Below are 21,857 nucleotides of genomic sequence, written 5' to 3'. Positions count from 1 at the left end.
TCTGGTTCCATACAAATTTAAGGACTATTTGTTCCAGTTCTTTGAAAAATGTCATTGGTATTTTGATCGGGATAGATAAAGAGAAAATATCCTAAACATATGTATATACAGTGAAAAGAAAGCTTCTTATGTTACAAATATTTTCAATATAATTTCAAGTTATAGGTGCTCCAACAAGGAATATGTATTTTAGAAATTGACTATAATTTTTACTCTGTTATAATTTACTACATAAAAACATAATTTCCTTACATCTAGTCTAAGAAAATTTTAACCCTATTTTCTAAATTCATCCTCTTTTATTATTAAATATTTGAATAATTTTCTGTATTGATATAGAAAGTGATAGCACTCTAATAGTTAATGTGTCATTGTTTTCATCTTTAGATGATATAATTAATAATATCAGTTGTAACTAAGAAAGTGATGTATTATGCTCAGTGTCATTCTCTTTTTTTAAAGATATATTTCCATATTACTAGCTACACTCTGTTGAGGACTGAAGCGACAAATGTACATTTTTAAATTACTGATTAATAAGTTAATGAAAATTAACCACTGGAAAACCTTTTCTATGACTTATATCACCAATAAAAGGAAACTTAAGTTTAAGAATAATTTATTTCGTAGGGCAAAGAGTAAATATAATATATACTTAATAAATAAATATATAGAGTAAATATATAAAGTAAATAAATATAATACTTATTCATAAGAATGTTGCTATTAAATTATTAAAAGCATCTTATAACCAAAGTGCTCAGAGAAAATGGAGATCAGGGACAATCATTTTGAACTGTACACACTGCAGTATTTCTGTAGTTATGTCACATTTTTTTAAACTGTTTTATTTAATCAATTTATTATTTCTTAGTATTCCACATTTTACTGCTCTGACTTAACACTGATATTACATTTTAACCAACCATGATATACAGAAAATGATGTGCACCAGTGCTTCATATCACAAATCTTCTTATGTAATGTTTCTCATGTATAAAATTCGTGCCAAATTTATGGGATTTTAAAATAATAATTTTAACTGGATATCTATGTATCTGTCACTTTAAAAGATAATGTGTGTGTATACATAAAATAAAAAAAATATATATATATTTCACAATGTAATTCAATTTGTTGGTGCATTTTGATCTTTTTGGATACAATATCAACTAGTGTATCAAGCATTCACTTAGTCACTTATTAAGATTCAACAGCGACTCTGCTAGGGGATGAAGATAGAGTTGTTGAACAAACAGGCTGCGTCTTTGCTTTCTTGGAACCCAGATTTACTGAGACACAGACATTAAACAAATACTCAAACAAGTAGCCTTAAAATCACAGTTTTGTTTTAGGTGTTATGGAGAAAAGACACAGAGTTCTACAAAAGTACATTGACACTGATGACCAGTGGTGGAGTTACTTCAGTAGTTAAGTAGTGTAAACAAAGATATAAAGGAAGGGTGTGAATGAAGGTCACTTTGATGAGAAGCCATGTAACGGGAGACCTGTGTGATGCCTGGGCGTTAGACAAAGAATATTGGTGTGTTGGTAGGGAGATGAGATGATTTCAAAGGCATCACCATATTGGAATATCTTGAAGACCAGGAAGTTTGCAGTAAGGCAGTTGGCAGGGCTGTAGTGTGAACCAAGTACTGAAATACAGCAGACATACGGGCAGAGAGAGAGGTCGTTGAATTTTTTTGCTTCTAATTTTACCACTCCCTAACTCCAGCTCTCAGAAATAGGTCAAAGCAGAAATACCTCTATGGAGAGAAAGAGGTGTCCTCAGGAGCAGGACATGAAGAGCAGAGCAGGTGCAGGGACAGCATCAGCACAAGGTCCTTTGTCCTTCAGCATTTTGTTCTGCTTTATGGAGTTCTTGATTTTCCTGCTACTGCTGGGAAATCAGAAGCTACTCTGTTTCCTAATCCATTTTGTGTGACTGAACATTTTTTTTTCCTTTTAGAAGCTTGTAGAAAATTCTCTGTTTCCGATATTTTTAAATTTCACAATGTCATTATATGAGTCTATTCTAATTCATTTTACTGAGTACTGGGTGAACACTGTCAATTTGGCAATTAATGTCTTTTAGTTCTGGGAAAATATTTTAATAATTTTATTACTTCCTACCATCTGTTTTTCTTCCCTCTCCATCTGGACCTTCTATTATTTGGACTTTGGAATTCTGGAAGTGATATTCATGTTGCTTTAAAGTTGGTTTTTTTTTTCCTGTGTTGTTTTTTCTATTTATTTATTTTCTGTAAGTTTTTCTTAACTTTATTATTCAGACTTCCTCTTGAAGTTTTTATTTAACTATCAGGGTTTTAAATTCCAATAACGGTTTTGGTTTTTAAAAAATTTCTTCTTGCTCTTATTTCGGGGATTAACTATTCTCTTTTATTTCTATCAGAATATAAATTACAGATTTGGTTTGTTTTTTGTAGTATTTTTCTCCCTGCACATTCTCATTTCACACTGTCTTTGTGTGTTTGTGTTGGCCTTATTTACTCAGACGTCCAGTTAATGTTGGCTTTCTGCTTTGGCTCATGAGAGAGATATCAAAAAGCTGACTTGGAATTTCTGAGTACTGGGTAAGGTTTTGTATTTGTAAACTTCTCTGTGAGTGACATAGGTGGATTAATTTTAGGGAACTCCCAATACTAGGTTATAAATTCCTCAGAGAAGCGTCTTTGAATCACCTGCTTGAGGACTATGCTTATGACTGCCAATATTCTTGCATGGTGCTAGGATTGAATGCACTGTGGGGAGAGAACTTCTCTTCACTGCATTCAACATCCAGTCTTCTTCAGATTCCATATAACATATGTCTTGAGTGAATTAACCTTGGGACTTCTACCAGGGTTGTTCAATGGAGAGGATCTAGTAATTGAACAACTTATCCAATAGCTTTTTTCTTTTTTCTTTTTTTTTTTTTAGATTTTATTTAAATTCACATTAGTCTATTCTCCAATAATTTTCAGCAGGCCTCTATATTTTAAAATCATTGCCACGCTCACTTCCTGAGAGATACTTGGTCTTGTTAGTTTATATAATTTTCTGAGGAATCTGTGCAGTAAAGAAGGTTTTCAACTTTACCAGCAGAGGGTTCAGATTCAGTTTCCTTGGAGCCACTAAGTCAGCTCCCACTTATTTATATGCTTTCAAACTTCTAATATTTTGTTGCTGTCTTTTTTCCAGTTCTCCTCACCCTTGAACATATCTTTTTTTTAAAGGTTTTATTTATTTATTTGAGAGAAAGAGAGAGCGCATGAGTGAGAAAAAGAGAGAGCATGAGCAGGGGTAAGGGAGCATCCTTCCTGCCGAGCAGGGAGCCCGATGCAGGGCTGTATCCCAGGACCCTGGGATCATGACTGGGCTGAAGCTAGATGCTTAACCGACTCAGCTACCCCGGCACCCTATTTTTTAATATAATTTCCTCTTAGTGGTTTTGAAGGGCTAAAGCTGAGAGCAAAATGATGTTCATATGTTCAATATGCCACAGTAAATGAAAACTGCACTAAAGAGGAAAATATATGTGTGGTAGTGTATATGTACATACCCATACACATACTTAGATTAAGGATGCTGTACGTATGTGTGACATATATGTAAAAGAAACTTTATTGTTTTCTTAATTTCTGCAATACCCTAAGGTAACAACTATTAAGAAACTTTAATCTGTATTGCGTTAGGGGAAGATCTGTGCTGGGTGAACACAGTTCCTGTTTTTTGTTTGTTTGTTTAATAAAATGTTCAGAGGCGGGTCTTTAAGTCTATGCATTTCTCATAAGATTATTTGTGAAGGATATGAGTTTATCCTGTTAGGTGCCATTAGGACTGTTGAGAAACCTAGAAAGACGTCTGCTAATTGGGCCTGAATGGATAAAAACTGAATATAAGGAAACTGATACAGGGCAAAAACGATGGAGATTCAGAAGCAACAGAGACATGTACAGAAGAGGAGGCAGAATGTGACATCCAACAGTTTGGAAGAAGTCCTCGTATTCTCTAGAAGAGTTCAGTGAACAGTCCTGCCAAAATGCCCAACTTTTAATTACTTAATCTTGGTAATTAAAGAGATAGCTCTGACCATGTAACCCTACATGTCAATCAGAAGTTTCATAACAGAGATACATTCAGTGACTTCCTTATGTCAGTGAGGACAGACATTGGTAAGCTGATGGATCTGAAGCATCAAAAGATTGCTTTTTTCAGAAAGACATCTTGGGATGGCAGGACACCCCTTACTGGGGAAAAGCAGGGAGTTTTGCACCATTGATGCTGTGTACCCTAGAACAGAGAATAAATTGGAAACAAAGATTCTCTGAAAATCAAAATTGACAGTAACGACTGGTCTCCAAAATTTTCTCTCCCTCCTATCTTGATGTTCTCATTTTTCTTTTTACCAATCCCTTATAAATGCCCTGCCAAACTAGAGCTGTACTGTCAATAAAATCATTAAGTAGAAACTGGAGGTGTTGTTACTTCCATTACTTGATAAATTGAGAATGTGGACAGGAAATCTTCTACAAAAGAAGAAATATGGTCATAAAATTCAAAGTTAAACTGCTGGCCACATTTTTGTTGGAGAGCATTTTCTGTAATATCATCAATACAGTACCATACTAGTAAATCATCACGGCTTAAGTAGAGTTTGTGGGATAACCTGAGAATTTATCTTGTTAGATATTGTCCCAATGAGTGTTAAATAGCACATAAGCTTAGGATTGTTACGCTTTTGAAAATCACCTCCTTTTTTGGTTATCCATTAGAATTAAATAAAATAACAGCAATAACAACAGCATCAATAATATTGATGTTAATAATAACTAACAGTAGTATTGTACTTATTAATATACAAGTAGTATTTTAAGGGCTTTACATGCATTAATTTATAATAAGTCTATGAAATCAGTTTTATTACCATTTCTATTTTGCATATAAGAAAACTAAAGTAAAAAGAAAGCAAGAAAATTTTCAAGATTATACAACCAGGGGCGCCTGGGTGGCACAGCGGTTAAGCGTCTGCCTTCGGCTCAGGGCGTGATCCCGGCGTTCTGGGATCCAGCCCCACATCAGGCTCCTCCACTATGAGCCTGCTTCTTCCTCTCCCACTCCCCCTGCTTGTGCTCCCTCTCTCGCTGGCTGTCTCTATCTCTGTCGAATAAATAAATAAAATCTGTAAAAAAAAAAAAAAGATTATACAACCAGTTACTGATGGAGCCAGGTTTTACACCCATGCAGTGGGACTCCTGGTCCAAGGCTCCTAACCACTAGTGAACAAATAAGACTTTTTTTTTTAATTACAAATTCTTTTATTACTAGAGGGGAAGGTACTCTCAGTCTTGTGAAAACTTTCCAAAGTCCAGGTTGCTGTACTTCCAACTCATCCTTCTGTATATACTTCTTTTTTTCTTACAAAGCATTCATTCAGGTTATCACCTATCATTTTATACAGATGGCTGTCAAATTCAGATTCCTAGACTTTCTACTAGTTCAAGTTTTACCTTTCCGGTTGCCTATAATACATTCTCCTATATATAACACCAGAATTATAAAAAATCAATAAGAACAATATCCAGGCAAAATGATGTAATGGCTAGTATTTCAAACAGGCATGAGTTTGAAGCCTGGTACCATCTCATACCGACTGCATGACCTAGGACATGATAAATAACCATTTTGAACTATTTTCTTTTTTATTTGTAAAACAGAAAACAAATAAAACTTAGTTCATTGGTTATAAAGATTAAAAAAGGGAAAATACCTAAGAAAATGCTTTAGTTCATATTCATAAATAATAGTTGTTTTTAGAAAGGAAACTTGGTTTGGAGGTGTTTCTCCATTTCAGAGCTACTACTCAAAGAACTACATAGAAAAAAACTATATTGCTGCTTTTTATGTAATTTTTAAAATATATGATAAGTAATTACCTAAAAATAATCATATAAGAAAATATATATCCTAAGTTCTGTTAGCTTTCCTTCATTGGGACAATGATAAGGATTGGCTTACCAACTTAGGAAATTATCATTCTGAAACTACTTGTAAGGTTCATATAAAAATGATACGAGATCCAAGTTTTATATGGATCATGACATAAAATATTGGTTTTCTGTCTTCCCATGCCCTTCCTTTTCCAACCAATTTCCACCTGTCAAAATCCTAGCCAATTTTTAAAAATCTCTGATCAAATATGACTTCTAATAGGAAGTTTTGTTATTACGTTCCTCAAAATAAATCTCCTATTTTAAAATTTCATATCACTTTGTATCTCCCATGTGACAAGGTTGGTTTTTTTTTTTTTTACCTTATAAAATATTTATGTTTTAATTATCTCATATCTCAACTAAAATGTAAGGTCCTTTGGAGCCTGAATACAAATGACATGCATGTTAGTATACTTTCCAGGACTTGGCTGATCACTTTTTGTGAGTTCTATATCATAACCTTTACATCCAAGAAGATAGGTAGAGGAAAGAAATAAAGATAGTCACCAAGTTATAAACACCATATAATATTAGTCCAGTGGGATCATGTGGCACTGGAGCCTAAAGGCATAATGAGAGAGAAACCCCTGGAAAAGAGTATCAATGCCAGATATGTTGGCAGGGTAGGGAAAGTGAGGTGCCAGATCATGAAATAACTTCTAAATTTACACCAAATCTGCCATATCTGTCTGTCAGTATTGTAAAATGGAAAACCAATAATATTATCTATGCAAATTGTACATGATATAAAGGTTAGTGTAGAGATTATCATGTGCATATGGTAATTGAAACATTTATAAAAAATAAAATATTTCTTTATATATTGTAGTATAATATTGTGTTTTGTTATGTAACTTATAGAGAGTTTATCAGTGGTTTGAAAGTAACCAACATCCAGTGATGGGGAGAACACCACAATAAAAATATTTGGAATGCTAAGAAAACAATTATCTAATAAAATTAATAAAATAATTTTAAAAATAACTGAAAACACTTTTGTATTACTTACACAATTGATTAAAAATATTTATTTGGTGGAAAAATGAGATTGCAAATATGCAGATTTGATAAACATAGGATAAGTTGAAAAACCAAATTGTTTTTTTAGAAAGTGTAAAATAATAAACAGTGATATGAAGCAAAACAATAACAAACAAAAACCAAAAAAAAAAAAAAGTGTAAAGCTAGAGATTAGAGGTAAATCAGTAACACCAAAGACCTAGAAATCATAGTGGAACATAAGCTAAATAAGATTTTACATAGAAATATATTAGGGTAATGTTAGCCTGACAGAATGAATTTGGAAATTTTCCTTTCTTTTCTATTTTTTGGAATAGTTTGAGAAGAATAGGTATTAACTCTTCTTTAAGTGTTTGGTAGCATGCCCCTGTGAAACCATTTGGCCTTGGACTTTTGTTTTTTGGGAGTTTTTTTATTACTGATTCAGTTTCCTGGCTGGTTATTGGGCTGTTCAAATTTTCTGTTTCTTCCTGTTTCAGTTTGGGTAGTTTATATGTTTCTAGGAACTTATCCATTTCTTCCAGGTTATCCAATTCACTACATAGTTTTTCATAATATTCTCTAATAATTGTACTTCTGTGGTGTTGGTTATTTCTCCTCTCTCATTTGTGATTTAATTTATTTGGGTCCTTTCTCTTTTCTTTTTGATAAGTCTGGCTAGAAGTTTATCAATTTAATTTTTTTTTTTTTCAAGAACTAGCTCCTGGTTTCATTGATTGTTCTATTGATTTTTTCTTTTTTCTTTTTTTTTAGTTTCTATATCATTTATTTCTGCTTTAATTTTTATTATCTCCTTCCTTCTGCTGGCTTTAGACTGTGTTTGCTGTTTTTTTTCTAGCTCCTTTAGGTGCAAGGTTAGGTTGCTTAGTGAGATTTTTCTTACTTCTTGAGGTGGGCCTATATTGCTATATAAAATGAGATATCCCCTCACACCTTTCAGAAAGGCTAAAGTCAACAACAACACAAGAAACAACAGGTGTTGGGTGAGGATGTGGAGTTAGGGGAAGGAACCTTCTTGCAATGCCGGTGGGAATGCAAACCGGTACAGCCATTCTAGAAAACAGTATGGAGGTTCCTCAAAAAGTTAAAAACAGAGCTACCCTATGACCCAGCAATGCACTACTAAGTATCTACTGAAAGGATACAAAAATATTAGTTTAAAGCAGCCTGGTGTTTATAGCAGCATTACCTATAATAGCAAAATTATGGAAACAGCCCAAGCGTCCATCCACTGAAGAATGGATAAAAAAGTTATATCACTTCAGTTTTGGTACTTTATAAGTGTGTGACACACACACACACACACACACACACACTGGAATATTACTCAGCTATGAAAAATAATGCAATCTTGCCATTTACAATGATATGGATATATATATATATATATATATATATATATATATATATATATATATATCACTTCAGTTTGGGTAGTTTATATGTGTGTATATACACACCCCCCCACACACACACAGACATACACACACAATGGAATATTACTCAGCTATGAAAAAGGATGAACTGTTGCCATTTGCAATGATATGGTTAGAGTTAGAGAATATTATGCTAAGTGAAATAAGTCAGTCAGAGAAAGAGACAATACATGGAATTTAAGAAACAAAACAAACAGCGGAAAAAAATTTAAGAAACAAACAAGCAACAGCAAAAAAAGCCAAAAACAAAAACAAAACAGAGGGAGGCGAACCAAGAAACAGACTCTTAACTATAGAGAACACACTGATGGTTACCAGAGGGGGAGGTGGGGGGGGGAGAGTTAAATAGGTGATAAGGTGATAAGTGCACTCCTTGTGCACTTGTTGGGATCAGCACTGGGTGTTTTATGGAAGTGTTGAAACACTATATTGTATACTTGAAACTAATATTATACTGTATGTTCCTTAACTGGAATTTATATAAGAACTTAAAAAATTTTAAATAAGATTTTAAAAACAAGTTTATTAAAAATTCTAAAATGATAGTCATTTTATTGTTAGGATAATTAGTTTTAAGCTATGTAAATTATATTTCTGCTATATACAGCTTAATTTTCAGACACATGAAAAAGGCACATATGTATTAGAGCTTCTTAATATAAAGGAGATAATAAACAGTAACTTAAAAAAATAAAAGACAAGACTTTGGCAATTTTATATATAAAAAATGTCTATTATTTGGTTGGATGGAAGGAGAATTTTTTGTTTTCCATATGTATTAGAGAAACATCATAATGGATTGTTGTTTTAGCTGGAAGGAATATGTTGGACTTAATTCCTTAACTATAAGTGATACTGAGGTACTAAAACAATTTACCAGGCAAGAACTCCGAAAACTGCCTATTCCCCTATCTGCACCCTGTTCTTTGTACCCTGTTTGCAGTACTTTCTTTTGAGTTTCTTCTGCTTTTTATCCATTCAAATCCTTCCACCATGTCCTCCTCATCAGTATCATGGTGAGTATCCCTGCCTGTCAAATCCTTCCACCACACTTGACAAGTAGAACCATTACTCCGAATAGTGCCGTAGTCTTAACTTCCCCACTCTTCTATGTGAGATGACTGAGTGTTGATGAAAAAAAAAACCAACAAAACAAAACACAATGATGTAAATTGATGCAATTAAAGGCATTTGAATTCCACCCTCAATTGTGTCATTTTAATCTACAGCCAATTATTTATTGTGCTTACTGTTATTATTATTAAAGGATATTGAGACTGTTAGAATTTCTTCAACTGCTTACAATGCTATTCACAAAATTATCTTTATTTATAACTACTCTTAAACTCTTTCTTTATGTTCAAAGATACTCTTTTTGCCTCCTCTCTTTATGACTGATACTATACTGCTCCATAAATTGATTTTCTTATAGCTGTCCTTGTTCTGACTCACATTATTTCCACAAAGGCCAGCCTGGTAGCTTTCTGACTAGTGTTTCTTTTCTATTCAGCACATAGAATCCTTCTTAAAACTATCAAATACCAGCTTCCACTGCCACAGTAGCACGTCCTTAACATAGCCTTCAGGACTGTTCATTATAATCCTTTCCCTAATTTGCTAACCACATCTTCTAACAATCTCAACCATAATCTCTGCATTCTGGTAACATGGAATCGTCATGTGCATATGTTCACACCTTTGTTCAAAATCTCCTTTTTGGATTCTCTTCTTTACATGACTAATTCCCATACAGTGCCAGCCTTTTCTCTTCTAGAATGCCTGCTAGAACCCTACTGAGCTGGGGTACATGTCCTTACATTATAAGGTAGTGACATAATACTTTTGAGGTAGTATTCTTATTTCCTCCTTGAACTTTGTCCAATTCAAACTGTGGATTGAACCTGTGTCTGTTACCTCTAAGAAGTTAAGTGCATGAAAAGCCGAAAACAACTGCTTTTATTCCAAACACCTAAGCCAGGGGAATTGACAGAATTCAGAAGATAAAGTTTATGGAGAAATTGTATATGAAGTAGATTTAAGCCACAGTTGGTGGAGGGGAGAAGTAGGTTGTTGGTTGAAAGAAATGAATTTGATGAGAGTAGAGAGAGTGCTTTGTGTTTTGCTTGTTTGCTTGTTTTAACGTGCAAAGAATTTGAGTGACCATAGGAATAGGAGCTAGAGTTGTAAAGTAATAAACTGTGTATTTTGAACCTGACATCAAATGTATTTGATCTCTTATGTCTTGCTGTTTCAGAAAGCCCTCCTTACATTGACTTACACCCTCAAAGAGGAATAAAAAGAACCTCAAAAATGACAGAGATTGAAGTTTTATAACTTAATCATGGAAGTATAGTGTCCTGGATGTGTTGATTCTTAGGAAATAAAGTTTCTTGGATAATCAAGTTTTGTTGATGGTGGAGAAAGTTGTGTGTTTTGGAGGAAGGGGACATACAGGAACTCTTTGTACTTTAAATTTTTTCCCAAATTTTTACTGTGGTAAAATACGTATAAAACTATCTTTTTAACCATTGCTAAGTGTACAACCCAGTGGTGTTAAGTACGGTGATACTGTGCAACCATCACCACCACTCTTCAGAACTCTTCAGATCTCTTTTCATCTTGCAAAACTGAAACTCTATATCCATTTAACAATAACTCCCCATTCCCGTCTCTTAGCCCCTGTCAAACTACCACCCTACTTTATGTCTGTATGATTTTGACTCCCTAGGGAGCTCATTCATAATTGGAATCATATTGTATTTGCCTTTCTGTGGTTAGATTATGGAACTCTCTGTACTTCCCACACAATTTTGCTATGAACCTAAAAATGCTCAAAAAAAATAAAGTCTATTAATTAAAAACATAAAATCAAGGTACTAAAAACACTTTTTATAAAGAAAAATATTTTTTCTCTTTTTTAAAAGATTTTATTTTTGTATTTGAGAGAGAGAGAGACAGCACAAGTGAGTAGGAGGGGCAGAGGGAGAGAGAGAAGCATCATCCCAGCTTAACGGACTGAGCCACCCAGGTGCCCCAAGAAAAATAATTTTTCAAAGGAAATGAAGCATATTTAAAATAATTTATTGAAGTGGATTTTAAAATTGAAACTTTTATGTTCTAAAAGCAATGTTCTTCTTCTAGCAGTCATTTTTGCAGTTCTAACGGAAATTGCTGTCTTCTTTTCTCCCTTAATTCCCTATTAGCCATGTGGTTGGTCTGACTCCAACAATCAGCATTATAATGAATCTGAACATTACCTACCCAAATCTACACTTCCATTACAATGTTTGATCTTCCCTTTAAATATTTATTTTGTTATTTAATATTCCTTTTTTTTTTAAGATTTCTTTATTTGAGAGAGAAAGAGAGCACAAGCAAGGGGGAGAGGCAGAGGGAAAGGGAGAATCAGGCTCCCTGTGGAGCAGGGAGCCTGATGCGGTGCTTGATCCCAGGACCCTGAGATCATGACCTGAGCTGAAGGCAGATGCTTAACCAACTGAACCACCTAGGCACCCCATTGTTATTTAATATTCTTTATCAAGTGTGAAAATATCTACATTATTTGAGAATAATCCATCTACTGCTTTAAATTTTTAAATAAATAAGAAATAAGATATTTTTAAAGTTTTGGGTTTATTCCAAAGCCTGAAATATTTTAAGTATCACAGATGATTTAACATATGTCTTTACTCTTATTGCATGTACTTCCATAAAATAAAGCTTTTATTATATGTCTGCTAATTACTTTATTTTCTTATTTGTTATATCAATCAATATCATTTATAGAGGACAGTAGCAGCTAACTACCAAGCAAAAGAAGTATTTGTTTCTTTTAATATCCCTCAAAATGTTTACAGAACTAAAATATCTAAAATATTTTATTTTTAATAATCACTGTCATCTAAAAAAAAGGTCTTAAATGCAACATACTCACCTATGATCTATCCATCTATCTGTTTCCCAAATTATTTATCTATTGACCTATCTATAATGCCATTGCATTTCTAGCTACTAAAGGAAAAAATTATCAAGTGAGATTTCTTTAGCTTCCAGCCCATTTCCATGATCTAAATAAATCACACAGATGATATGAGTATTTTTATCTGGTAAAGTGTATAACTGCAAGTACTACTCAAAGTTCTCAACAGGATAGAAATATTAAATTAATAAAGAAATCGTGGCTCCTAGATGGGACTTGGAAAGGATAAAATTAATGATGAGGAAACATTTTTGTGTGCTTTGTTATCAAGGTCACTAGTTGGGGTTGGAAAGAGTTTTGAGAGTTCATCTTAAGCTCTTTCAGTGTTCTGCTTGGAATTATACCACAGTTGAGAATATCAAACAAGAAGTAAATAGCTGTTAGCATATTAGCTAGTGATAACTTCTTGCAATGACACATCAAAAATCATCTGTGCTGGCAAAAATTTATTTGATTTAAACAGAAACTATAATTTGGATGGTTGGAATTAACTGAGTTCCTGTTCTTTTTTCCTATCTTTTTTCATATTTACTTATTTTAAAATCAGTCTGATTGAAGAATTACATGAAGGTGCTTACAAGAAGTCCAATGGACTGTCTAAAATAAGATGGGAAAGAAAGTTCCAAATTCACTGAAGTACAGACATGTGACCATTCAAACTGTCTTTCGATAGTGGCACACTGGGCAAACTACCATTCAGGCAGCCTTATTTTGACCGAGTTCGCAAAGTAGCAGCAGGACATACATATCGCAATCGTTAAAGGTCATGAAAAGGTCATACTGTGCTCAATCTTCTGCAGGCATTGGAATATTTACTTGAACTGCTACTTGCCATGAAGTTTGTGAGGACTGAATGTGTTTTGTTAGAGTTTGCAGTGTGCAACAAGAAACTGTATTTTGTATTTACTGAAGAGTTTTGCAATTTTTCCATATGTGGATAACAAAATGTCACCAAAGTATTATACTTATTTATAAAGCAAAATACGTAATCATATAAATTTGAGGGTTTTTGTTTTGTTGTTGCAGATGAGGGAAATTCTGATAGGGTGGATACTCTTGAAAATGTTAGATATGTTATTTGGGAAAAACATATTTCCACACTCCCGTAAATACATTTCTAATGGACATATTAAAAGCTAGAGCTGTCAAAAGCTGTTCTTTATTCATGCAGTGATTTTAAGTCAATATAGTCTACATGCCAAGTCTATAGTAAAAGATAATTCTTAACAATTATAACTATGTTTGTTAAGCACATACTCTAAGCCAAGCACATGCAGTGCATTATCTCACAGAATCTTCTTGTAGGATCAATCATATTATCCTACGGCCATTATTATTATCCTCATTTTATTTATTCATTAAATAATACTTACAGAGTTTCTTCTATGTTCTAGTTAGAGAAACTGAGGCTCACTAATTTTAACTAATTGCCTAAAAATTATACTTATAGTGACAGTTAGAATACAAATTATAGGACTCTGCTTCTATGATCCATTGTAATTAATAACATGGTACAAAAATAGAGTATATAATGACGAAAATCTTAGAAAAAAGAAATTAGAAAATCTAAGTTAAAAATAATTTTACATTTTATATGGCTGAGGCTGTTTTTAAAATACGAAAATATTTAAACTAGAGAATTATAAGCATATGATTAACATAGATGAGTTTAAATATGAAGCATTCTAGAGAAAGCTTATTAATATATTTCTCAGATAATAGCTTTTATTAAAACAGTGTTTTGCCAAGCATTCTTAAATGAAAGGATTGGATGAGAGTAAATCTAGAGATAATTTATTAGTTCCCTCTTACCTTACATTTGAATACCAGGCCTAGAGACATTACAACCTGGATGAGGTCAGACAATTGGTAATGGAAAAGCAAAGACTGTAACCCTGTTCTCTGACCAAAAATCTTTTGTTTTGTTTAACAAATCAAAGTTAACCTAATACTTACATTTTGTACTTCAGCATTATACATTTTTATGAGACAATTAACACCTCAAATAACTCAGCACTCTAAATTAGTTACGTTTATATTCCATTGGAATCATTAGAGGCATAAGCTCATCAAAATGTTTTTTTTTCTTCCTCCACTGTTCCTATTTTCAATTCAGTATCAGCCTATTTCATACCCTGTCTATCCCTAGAGCAGCCTTCTGAACTCCTAACCCATTTTTAAGACATAACCTCACCTGTGACATGATACATTGCTTGTGAGGTTTTCCAGTTGTTATCCATCTCACTCTCCTTTGTGCCCCTAAATGTGCACCTAAATCTCTGCCCCACTACTTGGGCACACTCAAATCCTGCCATATGTCCTTTGTGAGTCACTAAAAAAGTGTCAATGACTATTCTTTTCACCTGTCCTATAGCAAATAACCTAGAACCTTGCAAATAAAAATAAGTACAGTTTATTAAAGTCTATTTCAATTTACATCAATTCTATATTAAGTACTGTTTGATAAATTGCAAATTCTATATATAAATGACTTGAAGAGGAGTGCATCATGATTGAGAATCTGAAAAGACCATCTTTAGAATTCTATAGAATTATTTTGCTTTATGATTTGGTGTCTTTCATCTTTAAGGTTTCTTCTTTGTTTTAAATCTGTTTGAGGAGTTTTTATATTGCTCTGAAGGCATAGAAATTATAAAATGATGTGCGTGTTAAATATACAGCACTTTTTTGGGAACAAATGCTTTTTTATCAAGTTATGAGAGAGCAGGATATAAGTTCTTGATTAAAATTCATTTAGTGTGTCATCTGACTGAATGTACTTAAAAGAAATCTTTGACATGTTGATCAGATTAAATTGATTTAATCTCAGCTGAAACTTAAGTTCAGCGTTAGTCATGGATAATTACTGTCAGAAAGGATATGTTCTAGCTATTCATTTACATAATATGAGCTTTCTTTTGGATTGCATATGAATTAATTAAATTTCCTTTAATTGTAGCAACTACATGCAACATGCAGCTTCTAGCTAGTTCATTAACTTCTAGAAAATGGCATATATCCTAATACAAATCTCTGAACTGGAGTACAGGCTTTGAGAGGAAAAAATTAAGAGGAGAGAATCTGGGAAAGCAATTCACCAACCTAGATATATGAGAAATGACTTCATTTTTAGCAGATAATTCCTCCCCAAAAAGAGAACTACTGATTCAGTTAGCCAACTCATTTGTGACGAAAATGTAAAATGATCAGACTCTCAATAAACATTAAACTCATTCTTTGATAATAGAAAATTTTTCTCTTGATAAATCTTAAGCTATTTGATAGCAAAAAAAATAGAATTAGATAGTAAGAACACAAAGAAAATGTAAGGTTTAAAATTATGCAAAATACAAATATGTGAGTCAGATTCCTGACTGTCACATCTTGGACTCTATAAACATTAGATCAACGATTGGCATAAATGCTAGCATAAGGATGAGGAAAAAGATTTTCCAAATTGAAATTGGTCATTTTTTACAGTTACAATTGACATAATTTCGGACTTTTTTAAATGTATTGCATTGAACATTAAAAAGCAATAATGCCAACAGAAAAAATTTTCCCAGTATTATATCCACCTAGCTAATCGCTTGTTTTTCTTTATCATTTCTTAGTTACTTCTAAATACTTGCATTATTTTACATGTTTTTAATCATCGCATAAATTTCTCATCAGTTCCACTTAAGAACATTGCCTACTTGTTTACCTAGCCTTTTTCTTTGTGTTATATTTATTTTAAATATAAAATAGAATTTCAATAAATCAAATACCTGAGGTATGATACCAGAAACAGCATTATCACATGAGAACTTGGAAATATAAATTTTGGGCTACACAAAGTCCAGATCTGAATCAAAAGCTCTGAGGTGGATTGGAGGCAGAATCAATGTCTTAACTTTTCTAGGCCATTTTAATGCATGCCAAACTTCAGGAACTACCATATTAAATATATTTTACAAAATTTACTAAAATATTTCAGTGAATTATCATATAAAATAACACTACATTGGAAAGATTTATTCAGTAAATTATGTTTCTTTTTAATTTATTTGTCTTATTTTTTTAATTTTATAGATTGTTTTATCAACAATTAGAATGTCGTATTGAAGAGTTCAAATACTTAAAAATTGTTTTCAAAAAGATTTATTCCAATTTATACTGCTATCAAAAGACATACTTTAAAAAAACACAGTATTGGGGCGCCTGGGTGGCACAGCGGTTAAGCATCTGCCTTTGGCTCAGGGCGTGATTCTGGCGTTACAGGATCGAGCCCCACATCCGGCTCCTCTGCTAGGAGACTGCTTCTTCCTCTTCCACTCCCCCTGCTTGTGTTCCCTCTCTCGCTGGCTGTCTCTCTCTCTGTCAAATAAATAAATAAAATCTTTTTAAAAAATTAAAAAATTTAAAAAAATAAAAAAACACAGTATTGGTCTTTTCTTTTTGTAATACGAAATTTGCTACACTCCATTTGGAAATACATGTATATGTTAAAATAAAAGTACTGCATAGGTTTCCTTTAAAAGCAAATGAAATTGATTTTTAAATAATTTTTCATTTGTATATATCTGTCCTTACAAAATTAGTCTTTAAAAAGATGAAGATGAAGAAGAAAGAAGAAGAAGGAGGAGGAGGAGACCTATTCTTTTCTGATGGCAATGGAGATTGTTAAACAAAATAAGTAGCAAGGAAATTGAATTCTTCATGATTTATTCATTTAGTTGAGAAATGTATTAGTGATTGTCCAGTGGCAAAGGTCAAAGCAAGATCAGCTATCAGAACCCACCAACAAGTTTTCAAGGCATAATTATTTTCCATTCTTATTTCCTGCTTTATATACATACATGTCATTTATCCTATCCAGAATTCAATTAATGTAAAAGTTGACATTTATTTAACATTTACTATATGACAGAGAAGTGATTCCTGTGGATTATTACAGGTAACATTTTGTACAACTTTAGGAGGTGGTCTATACTATTACCATCATTTAACAGGTGGGACAACTTGGCACAAAGAAGTAATTTATCCAAAGACATAGACCTAATAAATGGTAGAATCAGGATTTGAACTCAAGCAGTTTAATTTTGGGGATCATGTTCTTAAGGACGACACTACTCACTGGAGAGGGAGAGGAGAACTACAGCACAGGGAGGGGACGAATATTGAGCGTGTTTTCAAAAGGTCCTCTATATGTCTGATACAAGTCTCTTTTGCACTGAGAACAACTGAACTCTGATTATACTGTATTTCTCTTAGACTTCTTTTTATTTCATACTTTGACATGCACATATTATTTAGACATATGACTACAAACGATCTTCCTCTTCTTTATCTTCAGGATTCCTGATTCAGGATGGCCCTTTGGGGTCTTGTGAAAATAAATATTGTGGTTTGGGAAGGCACTGCATCATCAGCAGAGAGACAGGGCAAGCAGAATGTGCCTGTATGGACCTTTGCAAGCGGCACTACAAACCTGTGTGTGGCTCTGATGGAGAATTTTATGAAAACCACTGTGAAGTGCATAGAGCTGCTTGCCTGAAAAAGCAAAAGATTACCATTGTTCACAATGAAGACTGCTTCTTTAAAGGTAAATACAGGGTGAAACTAACGTGTCACCTTCTATTTCTTTCCTTTTCTTAACTACGGCCTTTAAGTTTAAATGCTAGCATGATTTTATATTAGCAAGTATTTAAAAAGGGAAAGAAAAAAAATGTGAGTTTAATTACATCAATAAGCGGTAACTATATAGAAGTGTACATGGATACAATTCTGAATCTCAATTATGAGTACAAAGTTGGCCAAAATATGACTCAAATTTAATATAGCTTATAGCATCGCACCATATGGCTTCCCAATCATGGCAGTTATCTTAGGACACAGGGAGGCCAATTCAGTCAATAGGCCAAATCCACCCAGTGAAAAGCACCTGGAGTGGAATTGAGCGAATAGTGAATGCCAAGCCATGCTGTGATAACATCTCATTTCTTCCTGATTAAAAACGAAGGGTTTCAGTTTGCACCACATAATTCAGATTATATGGAACCTGTAACTGTCCATTGAAATAACTCTAAAGAACTCTGCTAAATTTAATTAGTGAATCTGGGATTACAATAATTTAAAACCTAAAAATATTGGTATTTACTTTCATGGTACTCAAAGCCATTGGTTGAAAACGTACTGCTGAATTAGTAATTTGAGAAATTATTTTAACATGCTATATAAGTAAATAAATCATCGGACATTTCCAATGTCATTTCCTCATAAACCTGTTTTGCCTTTATTTGTTTCTACTAGACAAAATATTTGCCCAGTATGACCATGAATAACATGGTCATAACCCAGACTGAAATTCTGAAGTGTTAAATATAAAGATCTTCTATCACTTGAATTGGTTAGTGATCAACCTGATTTCTAATCTTCAATGGGTTCCCATCCCGTTTTTTTCATAATTTTCCTCAAGTTTATTTACACTTAATACTTGTCTGATATTAAGGTACAATGACTAAAAACTTTCCTTTTTCAAACATGGTACATAAATAAAATATTATTTCAAAGTTGGTAATAAAATGATACACAGAGCTTTTCAAATGATATAAGGTGCAATACTCTGTAGTCAGTGTGGCTAGTAGAAGCCCATTGATATAAGTGAAGTAAAATGATAATAGTTTCTTTACCACAGTGAGCTATGTGCAACTTGAATTCATGCACAGAGTATTTTATGGTATCAAGTTTTCTTCTAGTACAGAAAGAATATCAGTTGCTTTAGTTTCAAGTTCAATTTATTCCCTTCTTCTATCAAATCTATTTTACAAATAAAATTAATTCTATTAGCATTGTGCTTTAAAACTCATGAAAGAGGGGTGTGTGTGTGCATGTGTAAGTATTTATTCTGTCATTCTGACCTGAGATGGTACAGTGGCAATATGGCTATGCCACTGATGCATGACATCATAGAACTATATAAATAATATTCTATTAAAGTAATTAAGACACATTCTCAAAATGAGGTTTCATCCAACTGACACCCAGCAATTGATTATGTGGAAGCATATGATATTAAATATCATGTAAGGAAAAAAAACATTTGGTATATTCTAATGTTCAGCTTTACTGCTGGATACTTAGGCATAATGCAACTCAATATGTATATCAGTATGGACATAGATGAACTAGATATAGCTAGGAATTTTGTCTTCCTTGTGAGTTCATAAAACAATGGTTTGAAAAACTTTTGTCTTTCAGACTTATACTGAGTTTATTTATCAAATCTATTGTTTCAGAATACTTTCTTATCATATGTAAGTCAAAATACTTCCTTATCTCATACATAGTATTAAAATTCACTTATATTATCTGGGTTAGTTACCAAGGGTTTACACATTTTTCAGGTCTCAGAATTTGTGTCTTCTGCTTATTTATTTTGGGATTTGCCTAACACATATGACCTCCCAAAAGGACTTTATTTCAGCAGAAAGGAACTAAGTGATATACAACAAAACAATAAGTTGCCTGTCTTATTGGTGTGCAGTTGGCCAAGTTTTAGGTGTAAAACAAGATTCATTATAGCTAAATGCCTGACATGGTTGTGATGCCAAAATTAATCCTTGTGTTTGTGAACTTTATTTTCCATAGAATGTCTGCAATTATATTGTTTCCAATAATGGCCCAAAAGAAGAAGCAAAATATTGTTCAAAATATTAAGTTCAAGAACTGCTAAAAACCTATGTTTAATTAGATTTTTAATAGAAAAAAAAAAAACAAACTAAATAATAGGAATGAGTTTTCCTCAAAAAAACACATTCCGTATTTTAGGTCTAATAAAAGGTAATTATGCAAACCTTAGAATAAGAGTCAACAAACAAGAACCTAGAGGCCAAACCTGGGTTGCAGTCCACTTTTTTTTTAAGCAATGTGTTAATGGAACAGAACCACAACCGTTTATTTAGGAATTTTCTTTGGGTGTTTTTGCAAAACAAAAGTATAGATGAGTATTTATAACAGAGATAGTGTGGCCTGCAAAGCATAAAAAAACATTTTGTCTGGATCTTCCCGCTAACATTAACATCTGCTTTAAAAGATTATCAGTGTCTTAAAATTAATTTTTAAAAATATTGAAAGATTTTTTTCTATATCTTCTTGGCTATGGTGGTAAATGTAGGGACCTACTCATGTGTTACATTTGAATAAAAATAAACACATACCCATACACAAATGGATACATGTAAAACAGGAAATCTGAGTAAGATCAGTGGATAGTGTTAAAGATGATATTTTGGTTATGATATTGTACTATAGTTTTTCAAAATGTTACTATGGGTAGAAACTGAGTAAAGGGTACGTGGGATCTTTATTATTTCTTACAACCCCATATGACTACAGTTATCTCAAAATAAAAAGACTTTAATTAAAAAAACCTCCTGGAAAAATATTAGCAAATACTTAAGACAAATTTAAAGAAAGTATGTTTTGCATTACTCACTAATTATTTCAACTTTAAGCTAAGTCCTATTTCACATATCAAATTTATCAGGTTTATGTCTGCCATTTATATTTAAACTTATTAAAATCAATTATATCTGTACAATCATGTTTATTGAGTATATTAAAATTAAGATTAGAGTGCAAGTTAAAGAGATTTATAACTATATTTACATTTAAATCTTCATATCTATGCATATATCTATACTTATAACTATATCTATATATCTCCCTTCTATTATATGGGTTAAATATTTAAATGCCTATGTAGTATGCTTAGCATTTACTATTACTAACTCTTAAATGGAGACATGGAATCACTAAGAATTTTCTTTAATGATTTATGATTTGTGGAACTATAAATAAAACATATAATAGATCTAGGAATATAGCATCTTTAATTTCTATTTGCATTTATGTGATTACAGAGAAACTGGCTATAATAAGATATAGAATATTGTAGTATTTGTTTATTGGCATCAAATATTTTAAGATGATACTTGACATATGTTGGGGAGAAAAAAAGTTTTCTCTACGTTTCTAAATTCTTCTGGCTGGCCTAATCAAATAGACATGAAACAGGCAAGAGGAGAAAAATAAATTTAATTACATACACATGGGGCCCCATAAGAATATGAGACTCATTGTCAGGGAATTGAGGTTGATATGCATCCTGAAGTAAGAAGAGAGTAAGGGTCTGGGACTTCAAACCGGAGAAGACAATTCACAGGGAGCTGGAAGAGCAAAGGTTTAGTAAGCAAATGTTTGCCATGTCTTGCTGAGAAGTTTTCCTTATGTTAAAAAAAAAAAAAAAAAGTTATCTTTAGTAATAACTCTCTTCCTGGTACAGGCCCCCTATCTAAATTCTCTTAGGGGCTAAGGGGGAGGGGAGACCAAAAAGCTCTTCTTGAGTCTGTAGGGCCTTTATTGTCTTCAAATAAGATTTTCTGG

At 32.7% G+C, this 21,857-nt stretch overlaps 1 protein-coding gene across 1 annotated transcript in view; it reads left to right on the top strand.

Moving 5' to 3' along the window:
- FSTL5 (follistatin like 5) overlaps positions 1–21,857 on the top strand; it is a 698,132-nt gene that overhangs the window by 226,796 nt on the left and 449,479 nt on the right. The window contains exon 4 of the mRNA XM_045798623.2: positions 17,767–18,015. Coding sequence (XP_045654579.2) covers positions 17,767–18,015 — 249 coding nt within the window. The remainder of the gene's footprint in view (positions 1–17,766; positions 18,016–21,857) is intronic.

This window comes from Ursus americanus, chromosome 13 (assembly GCF_024610735.1).
Source record: "Ursus americanus isolate L20-20 chromosome 13, mUrsAme1.1.p, whole genome shotgun sequence".
NCBI classification, from domain to species: domain Eukaryota; kingdom Metazoa; phylum Chordata; class Mammalia; order Carnivora; family Ursidae; genus Ursus; species Ursus americanus.
This window is presented reverse-complemented; position numbering and strand designations above follow the sequence as displayed.